The following is a 16,095-nucleotide window of genomic DNA, read 5'->3' as shown; positions in this document are numbered from 1 at the left end:
AAGAGAAGAGAACGGGAGAGAGGAGAGAATTGCCGTGTTTGTGAACATATTTCATTAGTTTGTGCATTATGTACGACGCAACTTTGTTATAACTTATTATTGGACAGCGCGTTCAAATATATTTGAGGTTAGATAGTTCATGCTCTTATATCATCCCGACTTGACTTTGGTAATGCACTCCTATTTCAGCTACCACAATCTCAGCTTTCACAGTTACAAAAATTGCAAAATTCAGCAGCCCGCATTGTTACCCTTACCAGGAGAAATACTCACATTACCCTTGTTTTGTCCTCATTGCATTGGTTACCTGTTGAATCTTGCATTGTATTTAAACTATTACTATTTGTTTTTCATTGCATACATGGATCTGCCCCAGAGTACAATGTTAATTTACTGACATTTTATAATCCTTCCAGATGTTTAAGGTCATCCGATTGTAGATTGCTTGTTGTTCCAAAAACGAAGAAATCATGGGGGATCGGTAGTTTGCACATGCTAGACCTTACCTGTGGAATCAGTTGCCTCAAGCTATCCGTCACATTTCGAATGTTGACTCCTTTAAAGTTGCCCTCAAGACTCATTTGTTCATGACCATTTTCCAGTAGAATTGTATATTATGATGTATATTTTTTCATTATCAGTATTGTGTCATTCATTTTCATGTGCATGTTTGTGTAAGGATTTTTGTATTTCATGACTTAGTTCTTCTACTGCGCCTTGAGCACGTTAACTATGTGGAACTGGCGCATTATAAGTACCCTGTATTATTATTATTATTATTTCAAATCTGGCTTCCTGCGTCTTTGATCATTAAATTTTGTCGATGTGTAGCTGAATGTGTGTGAGTGCGTTTCATGATGATTGACAGAAGGAAAGAAATTCAGAGAGGAGAATGAGAGAGAGAAGAACGAGAGATGGAAAAACCCCTGACTGCTGATGTTAAGAGAAGCAGAACTTGGTGTGTGACAAAAATGAACTTTCGGTAGTGGATTGTCGGAAATTCCTTTTCAAAGACTGGTCTGTAACAATCTTCCTCTGATTTCTTTCTTAAATGGACAAGTTCACCTTCATAGACATGTGGATTGAGTGAATGCAGCAATATTAATAGAACACATCAGCAAGAGTTTGAGGAAAATTGGACAATCCGTTTAAAAGTTATGAATTTTTGAAGTTTCTTCTTAGTCACTGCTGGATGAGAAGACTACTACAGCTTGTGATGTCACATGTGTACAACTGCACAAAGAAAGTATCAGGAAAATTCACGATATTTTCACTTTTCTCGCATGATAAAAGCACACTTGAATTCCCTCTTTCAGAAGGCAAGGGGAATAATATTATCCTTAGCATACGTCAGTGACGAGTCGAGGATAAAACATGTGCACTTTTTTTCAAAAAGTTACATTTTGTGAAATTCTCTTTACATTTTCCTTATATCGTTGTACGCATGTGACATCATACACTCTAGTAGTCTTCTCATCCAGCAGTGACTGTGAAGATACTCTAAAAATTCCTAACTTTTGAACGGGTTGTCCAATTTTCCCCAAACTTTCACTGATGTGTTCTACAAATATTGCTGCATTCACTCAATCCACATGTATATGAAGGTGAACTTGTCCTTTAACACAGATGATTACCATAATTTGCATTTTTCCAGAAATTTTCCAAATTGAACTTTAACACTCCCCTTGATTACGTCAACACTATTTCTCGTCTTCTTGATTGCCAGTTAATGTGTAATATTAGAATAAAGAGTGACGTTTTCAGGTTTCTCCAAGTGAAAATCAAATTTCCATATGAAGCAAAATATGTTTCTACAGCTATGGAGGTACTGGACTCCTTTATCCCAGTAAAAACAAAATATTAAGACAAAGCAAAACAAAAAAAAATCGTCATATAATAGTATTATGTAGGTTATGAAATGAATGAAATGTGCAAATACACAAATGAAGAATTTTTATCTATTATTTCATTTATGAATTCATTCACACATTCATTCATGATTACATAGTGTATATTGTGAATGTGATACCGTTACAACATTCTGTTCATTCTATTCATTCACCGATGCATAGGACCTATAGTAGTAGAAAACGTTTTGAATTTTAGCAGAGTGATTATTCAGTTTGTCGTTCATGTTGCTGAGGAAAGGCGGGGCAATGGCTTTTGACAATATTGCAAGCAAAGTCCAGATCGGATCGACCCTATATCGATAAACACCTGTTGCATCTCAATCCATTCGTACATTCTCCGTCCAAAGTGAAAAATAATGTTTTATGCTGTTAAAGGTAACGACAGTTTCTGTTAAAGCACTCGAGGGGTATTGGAGTTTGGGACGCCAAAACAACCATGCCTACAGCTGAATATCTTTTATTTTTGTGCTGTAACTTTTCAGTGGTATCGAAAAAATTTCTCCCTTTTTAGTTCTAAAGTGAGCACTGTTGGAAATTGACAATATTTTATATATATCCGTACATGTGTAAAGCTCTTTTCACACATTATGCCTTTAAAAATGTTACTGTCTTCATGCTGCACAACGAATGCGATCAATCAATAAATAGATAAATAAATCAGTGAATAAATAAAAATTAAATAAATGAACAAATGAATCAATACATAAATCATTGAATAGATAAGAATGAATATACAAATAAATGACCAAATGAATATACATATAAATGAACAATAAATAGAAAAATTAAATTAAATAAACAAAATTAATCAATCAATTAACAAAAGACACAGCAGATAATTGATAGTATGAAAACTATTCCGTCCTCTGTTACATTTTGACGCCTGTGTGGTTTACCATCAGTTTTTTCTTCTTCTTCTTATCAAGGTCAAGGTTCGTCCCTATCGAGAGCTCTAATTCTCTCTCGCACCTGTATCCTCTCGTGAAATTTCTGACTTCTCATAATTGTTCGCGGACACCGTGCCGTTGACACCATTCCAGACGTTGGTTTTTGGCCGCTCAACTTCAGTGACGAAAGCTAGGTGAGAACGATACATTATCCGACTGTGTTGTATAGTTCCGTTTATTCAGTTTGGAAAGCCTAATTCCAAAAGAGTAATATCCACTTTGAGTTTGAGGGAGAAAAGATCATAAATATTTTGGAAAAAAATTCCTCTCCTATTTTTCAACCTTTTAAGTACATTGAATTCTAATTTAAAGAACAAAGTTTTAGGACTTTAATCGTGGTTTGCCGGCTTATTTCAGAATTCTTCGATGGCTCTTTGGTGACAAAGCAACAGCACACTGAAATTCAAATCTTTATTTCACATTGAAAAGGATATTTAGTAACCTTTCAGAATCGAGCTCCCGATATTAATGTAAATCTATTAGGTCCTACTTTTCAGACGACGGAAGCCACCAATGTCTTTTCATGAGCTGTTGCTGAAGCAGAGTGAATGATGCAGCAGTCGTTTGTTTGAGACATTTTGATATTATGTGCATTTAAGATCACTGTATAGCATTATGGCATATTATGTCACGGTTCAGATCATAGCATTGGGTTCGAATTTGAGAGAGCATATACTTTTTTTGATAGACACCAAGACTTGCCTGCTTCATCTTTCTATACCCATGGACGTTTGTATGACCATGGAGCCAGGCCTGCCAAGGCTTGCGTCATAAAATTGTACTCCCTCTTGGATGACAGTCTTCTGTCTTGTTAACTTTCTACTGTGTGCAACTTAAAACAAAAGCAAAAACAACAAAACAACAAAAACAAAACAAAAACAAAAACAAAAACTTTTTATCGTCCTCTTTCTTTGTAAGGACTGTTATACACATGATTCGCCTGTTTTGGTCAGACAACAAATCAAGTGTACTCAATTGGTAATGACACATCAGTTGTTCTTCGTGCTTTTCTTTTCTTTTTTTTTTAATAACTATTGTCATTGTGATCATTATTACTACTACTACTATTACTACTACTACTACTACTACTACTACTACTACTACTACTACTACTACTACTACTACTACTACTACTACTACTATCACTACTATTATTATCATCATCATCATCATCAGGCCTCTTGGTAGAAGTTGAAGTGAACACGCTAATTGTTTCTCGGTTTATGATTGAGGTGTGTGATTTTAGATTATGGGAACTCATTCTTCTCATTATAAATTTTGAGACCACATTAATCATAATAATCTAATGTTTTTATATAGCGCGATTAAACACAAAATAGATTCTCAAAGCGCTTTTAATACATCCATAAATGACAAAACATAGTAACAACAGAAAGTGGAAAACCACATATCGGTATAATTCTGTTAAAGTTACTGAACATTGTAAGCTAAACGAAATATTCTCTCATTAGATCGATTCTGCTTGGTAAAACGAAGAAGAAGCTGTCATTATGGGAGAGGAGAAGAAGGTACGCGATGATCCACCTCCGATCGAGTGGACTCCGCTAAACATAGCCTTGGCGCAGATCGTGCTTGGGAATCTCATGATCGTAGCCGCGGTTGTTTCGCTCACCTATTATTGTGCCCTCTCTACTGTGTCTACGGGCATCTGGGTCGGCGCCGTGGTGAGTGTCGAAACTTTCCGTACATCCTGTATGTCAAGCCATGAACTTCATCTATCCGCTTGCTTCTATCCTTCTTGTTTTTGTTATCATTTTCTCTCTTCTTCATCTCTTGTGTATGTGTGCATGTGTGTGTCTGTGTTGTTGATTTGTCTTTATAATGAGCTATTTCATTGCAGGTTCAACATGCATGCCATCATGAAAATTCGACATCTATGATACACGGATGACGTACTGACGTACTGTAAAAGTCTGACGTCACGCCTTGTTCGCCTTTGTTCTACTTTGCTACTTGTGGATACTTTAAGTGGATAAGACAACTTCAACTTTTTTTTGACTAACCAGCACCTTCACTGATTTATTGATATGAACAATGAAGGCCGCAGGGACGACTGTATCTCTGATCGTTGTCTTCTTCTGCCATGAAGTGGCATAATGTTTTTATTTCTTTTGTTTTCGGGAAGCAACATTGCTTTAGAATTGAAGAGTTTGTTCGCAAAAACCGATAAGTCCATATTTGCCAAATGGAGATATTTGCGATTAAAGGTCAAGAAAAATAAAGAGAATACTAAGAAAATTTTTGCTTCTTTTGACCATAACTTCAAAAATATACCTTTACATGTAGTGACCAATATATCATTTAAAAGGTATTATTTTTTACTTTATGACAGAGACCGCACTTCAAAATCTTAAAAAATGGACTTATCGGTTTTTGCGAACAAATTCTTCAATTCATCACACTTTAGAGTGTAGGCCTATCTCGCACGTTCCTGCTCTCTCTCTCTCTCTCACTCACTCTCTCTCTCCCTCTCTATGCGAGTGCCGTCCCCATGTGTGATTGCGTATGTGTATGGGAATTAGTTTGTTTAAAGACCATAATTATTATCTCGGTATTCCTCTGCTTATTGTCACTTGACATGTGATCTACCTTTGGAAAATCTCCAATAACCAGAAGAAGAAGAAGAAAAAAAGAAGAAGAAGAAATACACACGACTGTCATTTTAGATGATTTTTCTTGGTATATACTACCGAAAAAAAAATGAAATCAACAAATAATTTTATTCAAATTCATGAAATTCTTCCGTCGAGATGTTTTCATCGCAACTGATTGACAAATTGCCCTACATCGACGTAAATAAGCACTGAATTGATCAGTGTTTTAGTAGTAGCCATGATAAAAAATCATGGGCGTACATACTCGAGCAGGATTCGAACATACGACCTCCTGATCACCGGACAGGCGTCATCTCCACTAGACCACCGAGCTTTCGCCCGACAGCAAGTGTTGGTTCTAATACTTATAACATGCAGCGGGTACTGCTTTGTTATTCAAATTCATGAAATTCTTCCGTCGAGATGTTTTCATTGCAACTGATTGACAAATTGCCCTACCCCTACATCGACGTAAATAAGCACTGAATTGATCAGTGTTTAGTAGTAGCCATGATAAAAAATCATGGGCGTACATACTCGAGCAGGATTCGAACCTACGACCTCCTGACTACCGGACAGGCGTCATCTCCACTAGACCACCGAGCTTTCGCCCGACAGCAAGTGTTGGTTCTAATACTTATAACATGCAGCGGGTACTGCTTTGTTATTCAAATTCATGAAATTCTTCCGTCGAGATGTTTTCATTGCAACTGATTGACAAATTGCCCTACCCCTACATCGACGTAAATAAGCACTGAATTGATCAGTGTTTTAGTAGTAGCCATGATAAAAAATCATGGGCGTACATACTCGAGCAGGATTCGAACCTACGACCTCCTGACTACCGGACAGGCGTCATCTCCACTAGACCACCGAGCTTTCGCCCGACAGCAAGTGTTGGTTCTAATACTTATAACATGCAGCGGGTACTGCTTTGTTATTCAAATTCATGAAATTCTTCCGTCGAGATGTTTTCATTGCAACTGATTGACAAATTGCCCTACCCCTACATCGACGTAAATAAGCACTGAATTGATCAGTGTTTTAGTAGTAGCCATGATAAAAAATCATGGGCGTACATACTCGAGCAGGATTCGAACATACGACCTCCTGATCACCGGACAGGCGTCATCTCCACTAGACCACCGAGCTTTCGCCCGACAGCAAGTGTTGGTTCTAATACTTATAACATGCAGCGGGTACTGCTTTGTTATTCAAATTCATGAAATTCTTCCGTCGAGATGTTTTCATTGCAACTGATTGACAAATTGCCCTACCCCTACATCGACGTAAATAAGCACTGAATTGATCAGTGTTTTAGTAGTAGCCATGATAAAAAATCATGGGCGTACATACTCGAGCAGGATTCGAACATACGACCTCCTGATCACCGGACAGGCGTCATCTCCACTAGACCACCGAGCTTTCGCCCGACAGCAAGTGTTGGTTCTAATACTTATAACATGCAGCGGGTACTGCTTTGTTATTCAAATTCATGAAATTCTTCCGTCGAGATGTTTTCATTGCAACTGATTGACAAATTGCCCTACATCGACGTAAATAAGCACTGAATTGATCAGTGTTTTAGTAGTAGCCATGATAAAAAATCATGGGCGTACATACTCGAGCAGGATTCGAACCTACGACCTCCTGATCACCGGACAGGCGTCATCTCCACTAGACCACCGAGCTTTCGCCCGACAGCAAGTGTTGGTTCTAATACTTGTAACATGCAGCGGGTACTGCTCGAGTATGTACGCCCATGATTTTTTTTTATCATGGCTACTACTAAAACACTGATCAATTCAGTGCTTATTTACGTCGATGTAGGGCAATTTGTCAATCAGTTGCAACAAATAATTTATTCGTGTCTTTATCTAGTTCGTTGCTCGTAACTCGTCTTGACCCGATACAATTTTTCTGAAAGGTTGTATTAAGTTTCTGAGAATCCTCTCCTTGTTCTATCTACAGGCGCTGTGCACTGGGGTCGTGGGCTTGGCCGACGCTCTTCGTGAGAATACTTCAATGGTAAGAAACCCTGTTCAGTTTTTACATCGACTCCATCGTAGAAACTCTGTCTAGGTTTTACATCAACCCCATCGTTTATTAATCATTAATGTTCCACACTCAATAGTGTGAATTTCAAAGTAGAAATAAGATTTGACGGTGGGTAACATAAGTTTCACCCCCTAAGCTTGTTTCTTTGTTTTTCCATTTGTTTGTTTTGTTTTAGACAGCAGTGTAGCCTTGAAATGACTGAGATATTGTGCGTGATTTGAATGATGGTTTGATTTGATACGTTCAATGTCGACAAAGAATTTGATGATGCCCGTTTTTGACAATTTCAAGATTTTTGTAAGCGTTTACAGCGACAGAAATAACCCGCTAATTGCCAATAACTATTGATAAATCGATAAATCAATAATAAAAAAAAGAATAAAAGGACGGCATTATACCTACAGACACACTGAACCAGAGGCTGACTCTCTGAGACCCATTTCATCTTTTTTTATTTCTCTTTGTACTCTCGAAAAGTGAAAAATAAAAATGAAAATGGAAAGCTAATAAGCGAATAAAAAGAAAGATAGAGAGACAGACCAAAAGAAAAGAAAAAAAAAAAAACCCGCTTTACCCTATTGTGTGCTTGAACGTATTTTTTTTTTCCGAGGAATTGGAAATTACATGTACATGTCTCTGCATAGTTCTTTTCTGAAGCCCCGTATTCTCGCATTCCTCGTCACTGATTGGTCGCTGTCTTTCTACAGAGGAGTGCTTACGTCATAATGCTGATCTGCAGCATGATTCTGGCCCTGGTCCTGCTGGCTGTTGAGGCAGGAGCGTACCTCATTGACTGGCAGGACTGTGAAATGGACCGACACTTCGCCGTGGGTCTACCCCATCACAACGCCACCGCCTACCCACCAGGATGCGTGGTGAGTCACACGTTTTTGAATCAATGATGCTATTATACGTTTTACATCATGCACGGCCTGCGCCACGTTTTGAAAAAAAAAAAAGTTGGGGGGGGGGGCAATTTATATTTCTGCTGCCACTTCCGGGTTTGTTCAGCTGAGCTGACAAGCAAAAACAAACAAAAAAAAAAAAACCAAAAAAAAAAAAAACAAAAAAAAAAAAAAGAAAAAGAAAGAAGACCTCCAGCTCAATTTTATGCTGCCAATTTCGGGTTTCTCCAGAAAAAAAAAAAAGCCTTAAAAGGGACCACTTCCGGGGTAGACTTCCGGGTTCCCGAAAACAAAAGAGATAATGAAAACGTTATGCCCCTTCATGGCCGAAAACAAAAGAGATAAAAACGTTACGCCCCTTCATGGCCCCCCGGCCGTTCCGCCGGCCGTGCCATGTTCCCGGCGGCCACGGCAACCAGGCTTCAGGCCACCGTGAATCTCTTTCTTGCAAATATTTGACCATCGCACTGAAACTTTGACGCAAATCAATATTTTGTAATTTGTGTGCTGTTGTTTTGTGTGTGTATGCATTGCCAAATATTGATATAATAATAATAATAATAATAATAATAATAATAATAATAATAATAATAATAATAATAATAATAATAATAATAATAATAATAATAATGATAGTAATAATAATAATAATAATAATAATAATAATAATAATAACAATAACAGGTGAAGAAGGCGATTCCATGGCAGACATAACAATTTTGCACGTCACTGTTTCAACACTTCAGAGAGATTCTTTGATATGGGTGGTCCCTTGCCGTTTCCATGACAACCCCTCTTCTTTACCCCCTTTAGGTGGAGTGTCTCTACTCCCACGAGGCCCTGGGAGCGTCCGGTGTGCTGGAGTTCTTGGCTGCCGCCGTGTGCATCTACTACGGTGCGGCTTCTCTCAAGCGACTCAAGCAGGCGATGCAGGCCGACCCCATTCCGTACAAGCCAATGGAATGCTAGAACGTGCAGGGCGATTGTGCCCGTGAAGGAGAAGAAGATTATTCTCAACACTTGACGAATGAAATGATTATGAACCCCCGGTGTTCATTAATAAACCTCGTTATTCACTTAATCAAACATGATAATACTAGAAGGTGAAGAGAAAGAGATATAAGTATACCATAATCTTACGAATGAAAATTGAATTGAGTAGAAACGACCTATAGAAGAAAATTGGGGTGATGGTGTGTTTTGGAGCAAAACGCAACTCACTTTGAGTCAATGTCATCATTGCAAACGGCGCGCCTAGATGCCATGACGTCTTACTCTGCAAATAGCACACCTATCCTGCTTAATTATGATAACAAATATAACAACGATGATATGCAGAAGTTTACGATCTAAATTATGAGAAGAAACACAAAGCAAGCCAGGACTGAAATCAAATCAAATGAAAAAGGCATGAAACACGAAATAAAACCATCCCGACTGTCGCGACAGCAAAGGGCAATTTTCCAACACCAAGATGGTAAAATAAACTGTATAGTGCACAACGCAAGTGGAAAGGCACGTCAAGTTTGTCAATACATTCACATTCTTGGATGTCTGTTCTTATGAAGAAATTTACACCTTATACAGTGCACTCCCGTTATAACGAAATGCTCGGGACCGGCAGTTTTCTTTCCTTATAACGAAATTTCGTTATAACCGAACAAATACAATATATAACGAAAACAAGGAACCACGTATATATATCATATTATGTTTGCTGAATACTCATCATACACTGGAAAGCTATGTGAAATGTGATGGGATAACTGTATTACAATAATAAACGCAAGTTCCCCTCAGAAACTGTGCGTGACACAAGGAACGAACACACAGTGGTGTGAAGCGTTCACCCATGCAGAGACGCTATGATAAATGCTTGTTCCGCTACGTATTTTCGAAAGCAATTTGCATTTCGTTATATAACGGAGCACATTTCTTTTGTTTTTCTTTGTCTGTGGGGCTCGGAAAAGACTTCGTTATAACGGAAATTTCGCTATAACCGTGTTTGTTATAAGCGAATTTTGTACCATAGACTTTGATGGTGATAATTTTGGGACCAGAAGATTTACTTCGTTATAACCGTGTTCGTTGTAACGGGAGTGCACTGTATACTGTTATCAAAGGGGGCAATTGCATCAGGAAAACAGGAAACTTGTTGGATTTTTATGCCTTTCCCTCATGAAATCTCATCGCCTTTGAGAGAGGCAACGATTTAGAAAGAATATCCGTTGCTTTCCACTACATGCGCCATAAATTTGCCAACATTCATAGATAATTGAAAATGACATCGTTTTCAGCTGAAACAAATGATTTTTAGTTATTCATGCGTCCGTAAAGCCGTGCTCTTGCGGTGACTAACTTTACCGGTCCATTTGTCAATGCAGGGAGGTGAGAGGACCTCCTTGGTCAATGTTTGTATTCTCTCTAATACTTCAAAAATGGCACTTTTTTTTTTTTAATAAAGACTTTGGAGAGAGAAATAAAAAACCCCAACAACTTCTTGTTGTTTTCTTTCCTAATGTTTTATTCGCACGCTACTCTTCGTAAAACGGCATCCGTCTATAAACAACATTTTTTGTTGCAGTTGCAAAATGCACTATTTCATCTTGTTGAAAGAAAAGAATACTAGTTGCTGTGACCCAAGTAACGGTTCAAAGGTTCGCCTTTTAATTGAAATGCTTATAATAGTGCTTGACTCTGCAGTTGTGTCCCCCTTTCTTTGTCGTTGTTCAGTTGAGAGTAAAAAATAATGTAGTAAAACCGCATCTTAGCTATATGACTGCTTATCTAGTGTGAAATTGTCACGAAATAAACAATAAAGAATAAAAACTAATGAAAAGACATGCATGCAGATGTTGAATCTCACCTTGACTTCAACTTTTCACAACTTATGATTGCGTTTGTATTGGTCAAACCTTCCATTAGATTTGCGAAAAAAAGAGCTCGCTGCATGGGTGCATGGGCGTGATGTCGCAAAGTATTCCGGCAAGTTATTGTTCTCATGCCTATATACATGGTGTCATTTTGACACTCTAAGAACCCATATATGCATTGCAATAATTGAATGCAAAGATACTAGTTGTCAATTGCACTTGCAGTCACCTCGCATACAAGGTCGATTCTCCTTCTGACCATCGCTGACCTGCGCTTCAAAATGCATTCATGATTGTGTCCTAGCTGCGATGTGCGCGCGTGTGTGAGTGTGTGTGCGTTTGTTTGTGCGTTTGTTTGTGTGACACTGGTGCAAATGATATTGAGAGCTTAGCAAATTAACAATTAAGAACTAACAATTAATTTGCGAGGGTAAAGTTTCACAATAAAAAAAAAATGTCCTATGCGTGATCAACAATTTTCACCCTCTGTAATATTGTAAGATCACAACTGCTGATCCACATTATTTTTAACAAACCAGTCGGAAGAATGGAACCAGTGGGATTCGAACCTGTCATCTACTGCTTTCCGGGCAGCGACACTACCACCAGGCTATCCCTGGTTGACGGCAGTGACACGATGAACTTGGAAAAAATACCCAAGCTACTTAATTCCGACATTGATATGTTGAATAGGCCAAAGCGGACAGAGCTTATCCAGATGAAAGAATGAGATCATTAATGCAGAGGAAAAATATTTCAAAACATAACAAAATACAACTAGAGGCAATTAAGATGTTAGTTTTCAAAGTAACTTCAGCTACTCCCTTTAATCATCCAGACGTATTACAACGTATAAATTAAATAAAGTAAGTTTAATTTCCAATTCCAAGGTGTATTTAAACATCCGTTATTTTTTAGCCTTGTGAGAGAAAAATGATGTGGAATGATCACTATGGAATGTTTGATTAGATCGTAATATGTGTTCATCATTTCATGTTTTCTGTACATATTTTGTACTAGATTAGTACAGAATAGATTAGTACAGAATGACGAAAATTGATTGAAATTCAAATGTTACTCCTTTTTGAAAGTCAAGAGCTAAGATCTTAAACATAAGATCTTAACAAAATCAGTGATATTATCAGTTATTCATGTCAGACATAAAATCGGTCATTCGAATTAACGATAAGACGAAGAAACTAACAACAATCCTGAACCAGTGACGTCAGGATTTGAGACGATGCTACTGTATGTGTATCTGACTTCAAGCTATATTCTGTGGAGGTGTACTCCAATGTTGCGGACTAACACCACATTTCAGGTAGTCAAGCAAGATGATTTTACTGAAGACAATGACTTTAGTTGTTACTGTCAAAAACAAGACACATGAGCACACTATTGATTTAAAAACTCATGATATCGCAATTTGTATAACCATCGTGACGATAATCGATGCTTGTCTCTAATTGCCTGTACAATATTGAGTCCAGAAACATCATTAAATCAACAATCTATTTCGCATGATAATACCCATGCATGAAAAATAATCAGAAGTGTCAGGTGACTACCCACTCGCCCTGCTATGAGCAAGATTGATTCTTATCACTCGTAGGATAAAAACGTGGCTTCTTGAAAGAAAGAAAAAGTTCTGTATTACTTACAGCTGCACTGCTACTTAGGACAACGTGTCCGATTTTATTTTAAAAAACAAATATTATGTGTCTGAAATTAGAATCTACATCCAATAAAACCATCATAGTATAAAAGATATTCATTTTTGAAAATATGATGTCTGTTTCTTTGTGCTTGTATCTCATTTTGGTCACGGATCTCCAAACTGAATTTCAAAATATTATTATTTCTGTTCTATATTTGTACTGTTTCCTTTTATAATATACGGTTCTGCATTTGATATTTCGTTATCTTCACTTGAATCGTGGTCCGTCACTTTTATGACACAGAATGCATCAAATTTCGAACCCTTGATTTTCACCTTGCAACACATTAGAAGCTTTTTGATCCACCTGCTTTCAGATATCATAATCCCTCATAAAGTTTGCAGATGACACACACACTTATACAAAGGCATTATAAACAAAGGATCAATTTTCCGACACTCGCGAACAGTATTTCGAAGAAGTTGAAGTACCCTCGTTAAACTTCTTGAAGGAAGGTAAACTAAATAATGATTTTGCAAAGGCAAGTGGAAGGCAATACATTACGATATTTCAGAAATCATTAATATCTGCATACACTGAGGAATTATTTCAAATATCATAGTAGAAAATAATTGTCAGCAGCACCACATTATCACTGTGGTCGCAAAAAAAAAAAAGAAGAAACATAGGAATATTAATACAGTCATAGAAAAACAAGCTTTGTTCGAGTAACCCTGACATTATAACAGCCAAACCCTTCCATTTATGGTACCACGTCAGGCGTCAAGGAACATACACCTTGAACATTATACAGCCAAGCACTGAGTATTAAAAGCCTGTATGTACAAAACTCAGTCTTAGACACTTTCGCTATATTGCTTTGCTAAAGTGCCCTGCACGCATTTTGACGAGATGGTACATTCATTTCTCTTTGCAAGCACTAGTACCGCCCCAGAACCACAAGTTTGTCCTACGTGATCCAGAAATGGATATTGCAGCGTATATGATAGTTTGCTGTAGAAATATTTGTAAAAAAAAAAAGAAATGCATGAAATTTTGATATATATACATATAGTAGCCAATAGGCGTAATCTTATTCGACCGACTTTCTAGTCCTAGTTGAAATCTGACCAATCACGCTCCGACATACGTTACATTTCACTTCAGCCAATAGCTGTCAAGGGTGTATGGATGGCAAGGATATGGGCCTGTATTATCTAATCGCGGCACACTTTTCAGACCAATAACTGACAAGAGTGACAGAATCATTTTCCATCATGCAAACCGAAACCAACTAAAACTTGAAGGAGAGTTACGGTAAATCTCTAAACACGCTGCACTACGACTTTAATCCATATTGATATTCTAAAGTAATAATTGTTTGTTTGTGCGGGTTTTTGTGAAAAGGGGGAGGGGTGATGAAAAATAATGATAAGTCGATAAACTTCTGACAGAGTAAAAAACTCTCGGCAGTGTATGAAATACTGAGGGTATCGAATCTTACTATGCCCTATAGCTTGATGAGATATCGAGATGAAAGTAGTGTACATGAAACGATATTGAGTTGAAACAATAATGAAACCACAAAATTTTGCTGTAAACTTGCAATAATCTAATATTGTCTGAAAACATGATAATCTTTGAACATTAAATTTTAAGTAGCCTATGAGCTTAGGAAAGATTTGTTTGCAAACGAGTTTATCTCTCCATCTCAGAAGGCAAAGTTTCTTGTCTTTGCATTCGCATTTAAAATATTGATGGATAAATATAAAGACTATACTCAAGTGACGATGATGATTTTAATAGACCTTGATATTATTATGCTGTACACAATTTGAAACTTACTTGTTTTCTGTATTTTGTTTTTGATTTCTTTCTACTGTAGTGAAAGGAATAATTATATATCATTGATTATGAAGTATAAAAACTGTCTGCTACATCACAACAGGTAGAGAATTGTGTACTGTTATTATTCTAAAAGGCCAGTTTGGTGATGATCATTTTTGTTTCTCTCAGCTGTTTATTTTGGATCATTGTTCAAAATAATGCACAGAGTGTAGATTACTAGTATTGTGTTTATACAAGTACAGTTTCTATTATAATTTTATAGAATAAGTAAAAGAATAGAAAGGAGGAAAGTAATCATTTCAGTCAAATGTGCAATGGACCCGTTCTCGCACTTGCAAATTAATAGTAAGCGAAAGGACTGGATATTCAACGGAGCTTTCTATACCACTTCATTACCATGTACACCCCAATCTGTTTCTGAATATGAATACCACAGTCAACTTTTCAAATTCTGCAACTAACAGGCAATGATAATTATTCTACAATTACTACTCTTGTTTTAAAGGTACTGTTGGAACGCCCTGCGCGTGTTTGATTCGTATGATCTGCCGCGGTTTCATCAACCACACGGCTAGATATCCGATCATAACCATCTGGAGAAAACTATCCGCTAGGAAAGGCAGAAAGGTATTGTCGAAAGTTGGCGAGCCGCAACGGGCTTCCAGATCCCTGCGCCTCTCCTTCATTTCAACGAGGAGGGCGCTGTACTGGTAATAGGTCAGACCAACGGTTGAGAGGTGAAACAGTTGATGGCTGTGAGCAATGAAGTCGAAGCGACCCGGGGCGAACACCTCGGGGAAATGCGTCCCGTAGGTGACGACGGTTGCGAGAGCGAAGAGCCCGTGGGTGATGTGATGGGAGTCCGCCATCGCCAGGGCGGGGGAGGAGGCGGAGGACGTCACCGGTAGAGGCCCGGAGCCGTAGAATGCTCGATAGAAAAGTGGCATACTGTAGATTCAAGAACGGAAAATTAAGAACATGATAAGAAAAATGGCAGTGCAGTCAGAACATTTCAAACTCTGGATCTTCAAACCCTGTATCCTCACACCATGTGTGGTTTTATGCACCAAATAGGACCAACATCATTGATCATGTAACTGATAAGTAAAACCCCGTAAATGACGAGCTCGCTGCAACCGCTTATAACGAGGTGACCACATCAGTCCCATTTTCCCCTGGCAGAATGGCTCGGTTATATCTAATCCACTATGAGACATTTTCCAAGTATCATGATAAAGAAAAATAAAAAGCAAACTGATCGGGACGAAGTTGCGTTGCACT

General features: G+C 37.8%; 2 protein-coding genes across 2 annotated transcripts in view; one reads left to right on the top strand and one right to left on the bottom strand.

The window, feature by feature from the left end:
- Positions 1–3,598: 3,598 nt before the first annotated feature.
- On the top strand, positions 3,599–9,404 carry LOC140240219 (uncharacterized). Its single transcript, XM_072320012.1, has 5 exons — positions 3,599–3,608; positions 4,355–4,542; positions 7,444–7,500; positions 8,238–8,405; positions 9,249–9,404. Exons 1-5 carry the CDS (start codon positions 3,599–3,601, stop codon positions 9,402–9,404), a joined length of 579 nt encoding a protein of 192 aa, XP_072176113.1.
- A 5,632-nt stretch (positions 9,405–15,036) lies between these two features.
- Positions 15,037–16,095, bottom strand: part of LOC140240218 (membrane progestin receptor gamma-like) — a 4,471-nt gene continuing 3,412 nt past the window's right edge. The window contains exon 4 of the mRNA XM_072320011.1: positions 15,037–15,762. Coding sequence (XP_072176112.1) covers positions 15,303–15,762 — 460 coding nt within the window. The 3' untranslated portion in view covers positions 15,037–15,302. The remainder of the gene's footprint in view (positions 15,763–16,095) is intronic.

The sequence above is a fragment of the Diadema setosum genome, chromosome 16 (assembly GCF_964275005.1).
Source record: "Diadema setosum chromosome 16, eeDiaSeto1, whole genome shotgun sequence".
NCBI classification, from domain to species: Eukaryota; Metazoa; Echinodermata; class Echinoidea; order Diadematoida; family Diadematidae; genus Diadema; species Diadema setosum.
Note: the sequence above shows the minus strand (reverse complement) of the source record. Positions and strands in the feature narration are given on the sequence as shown.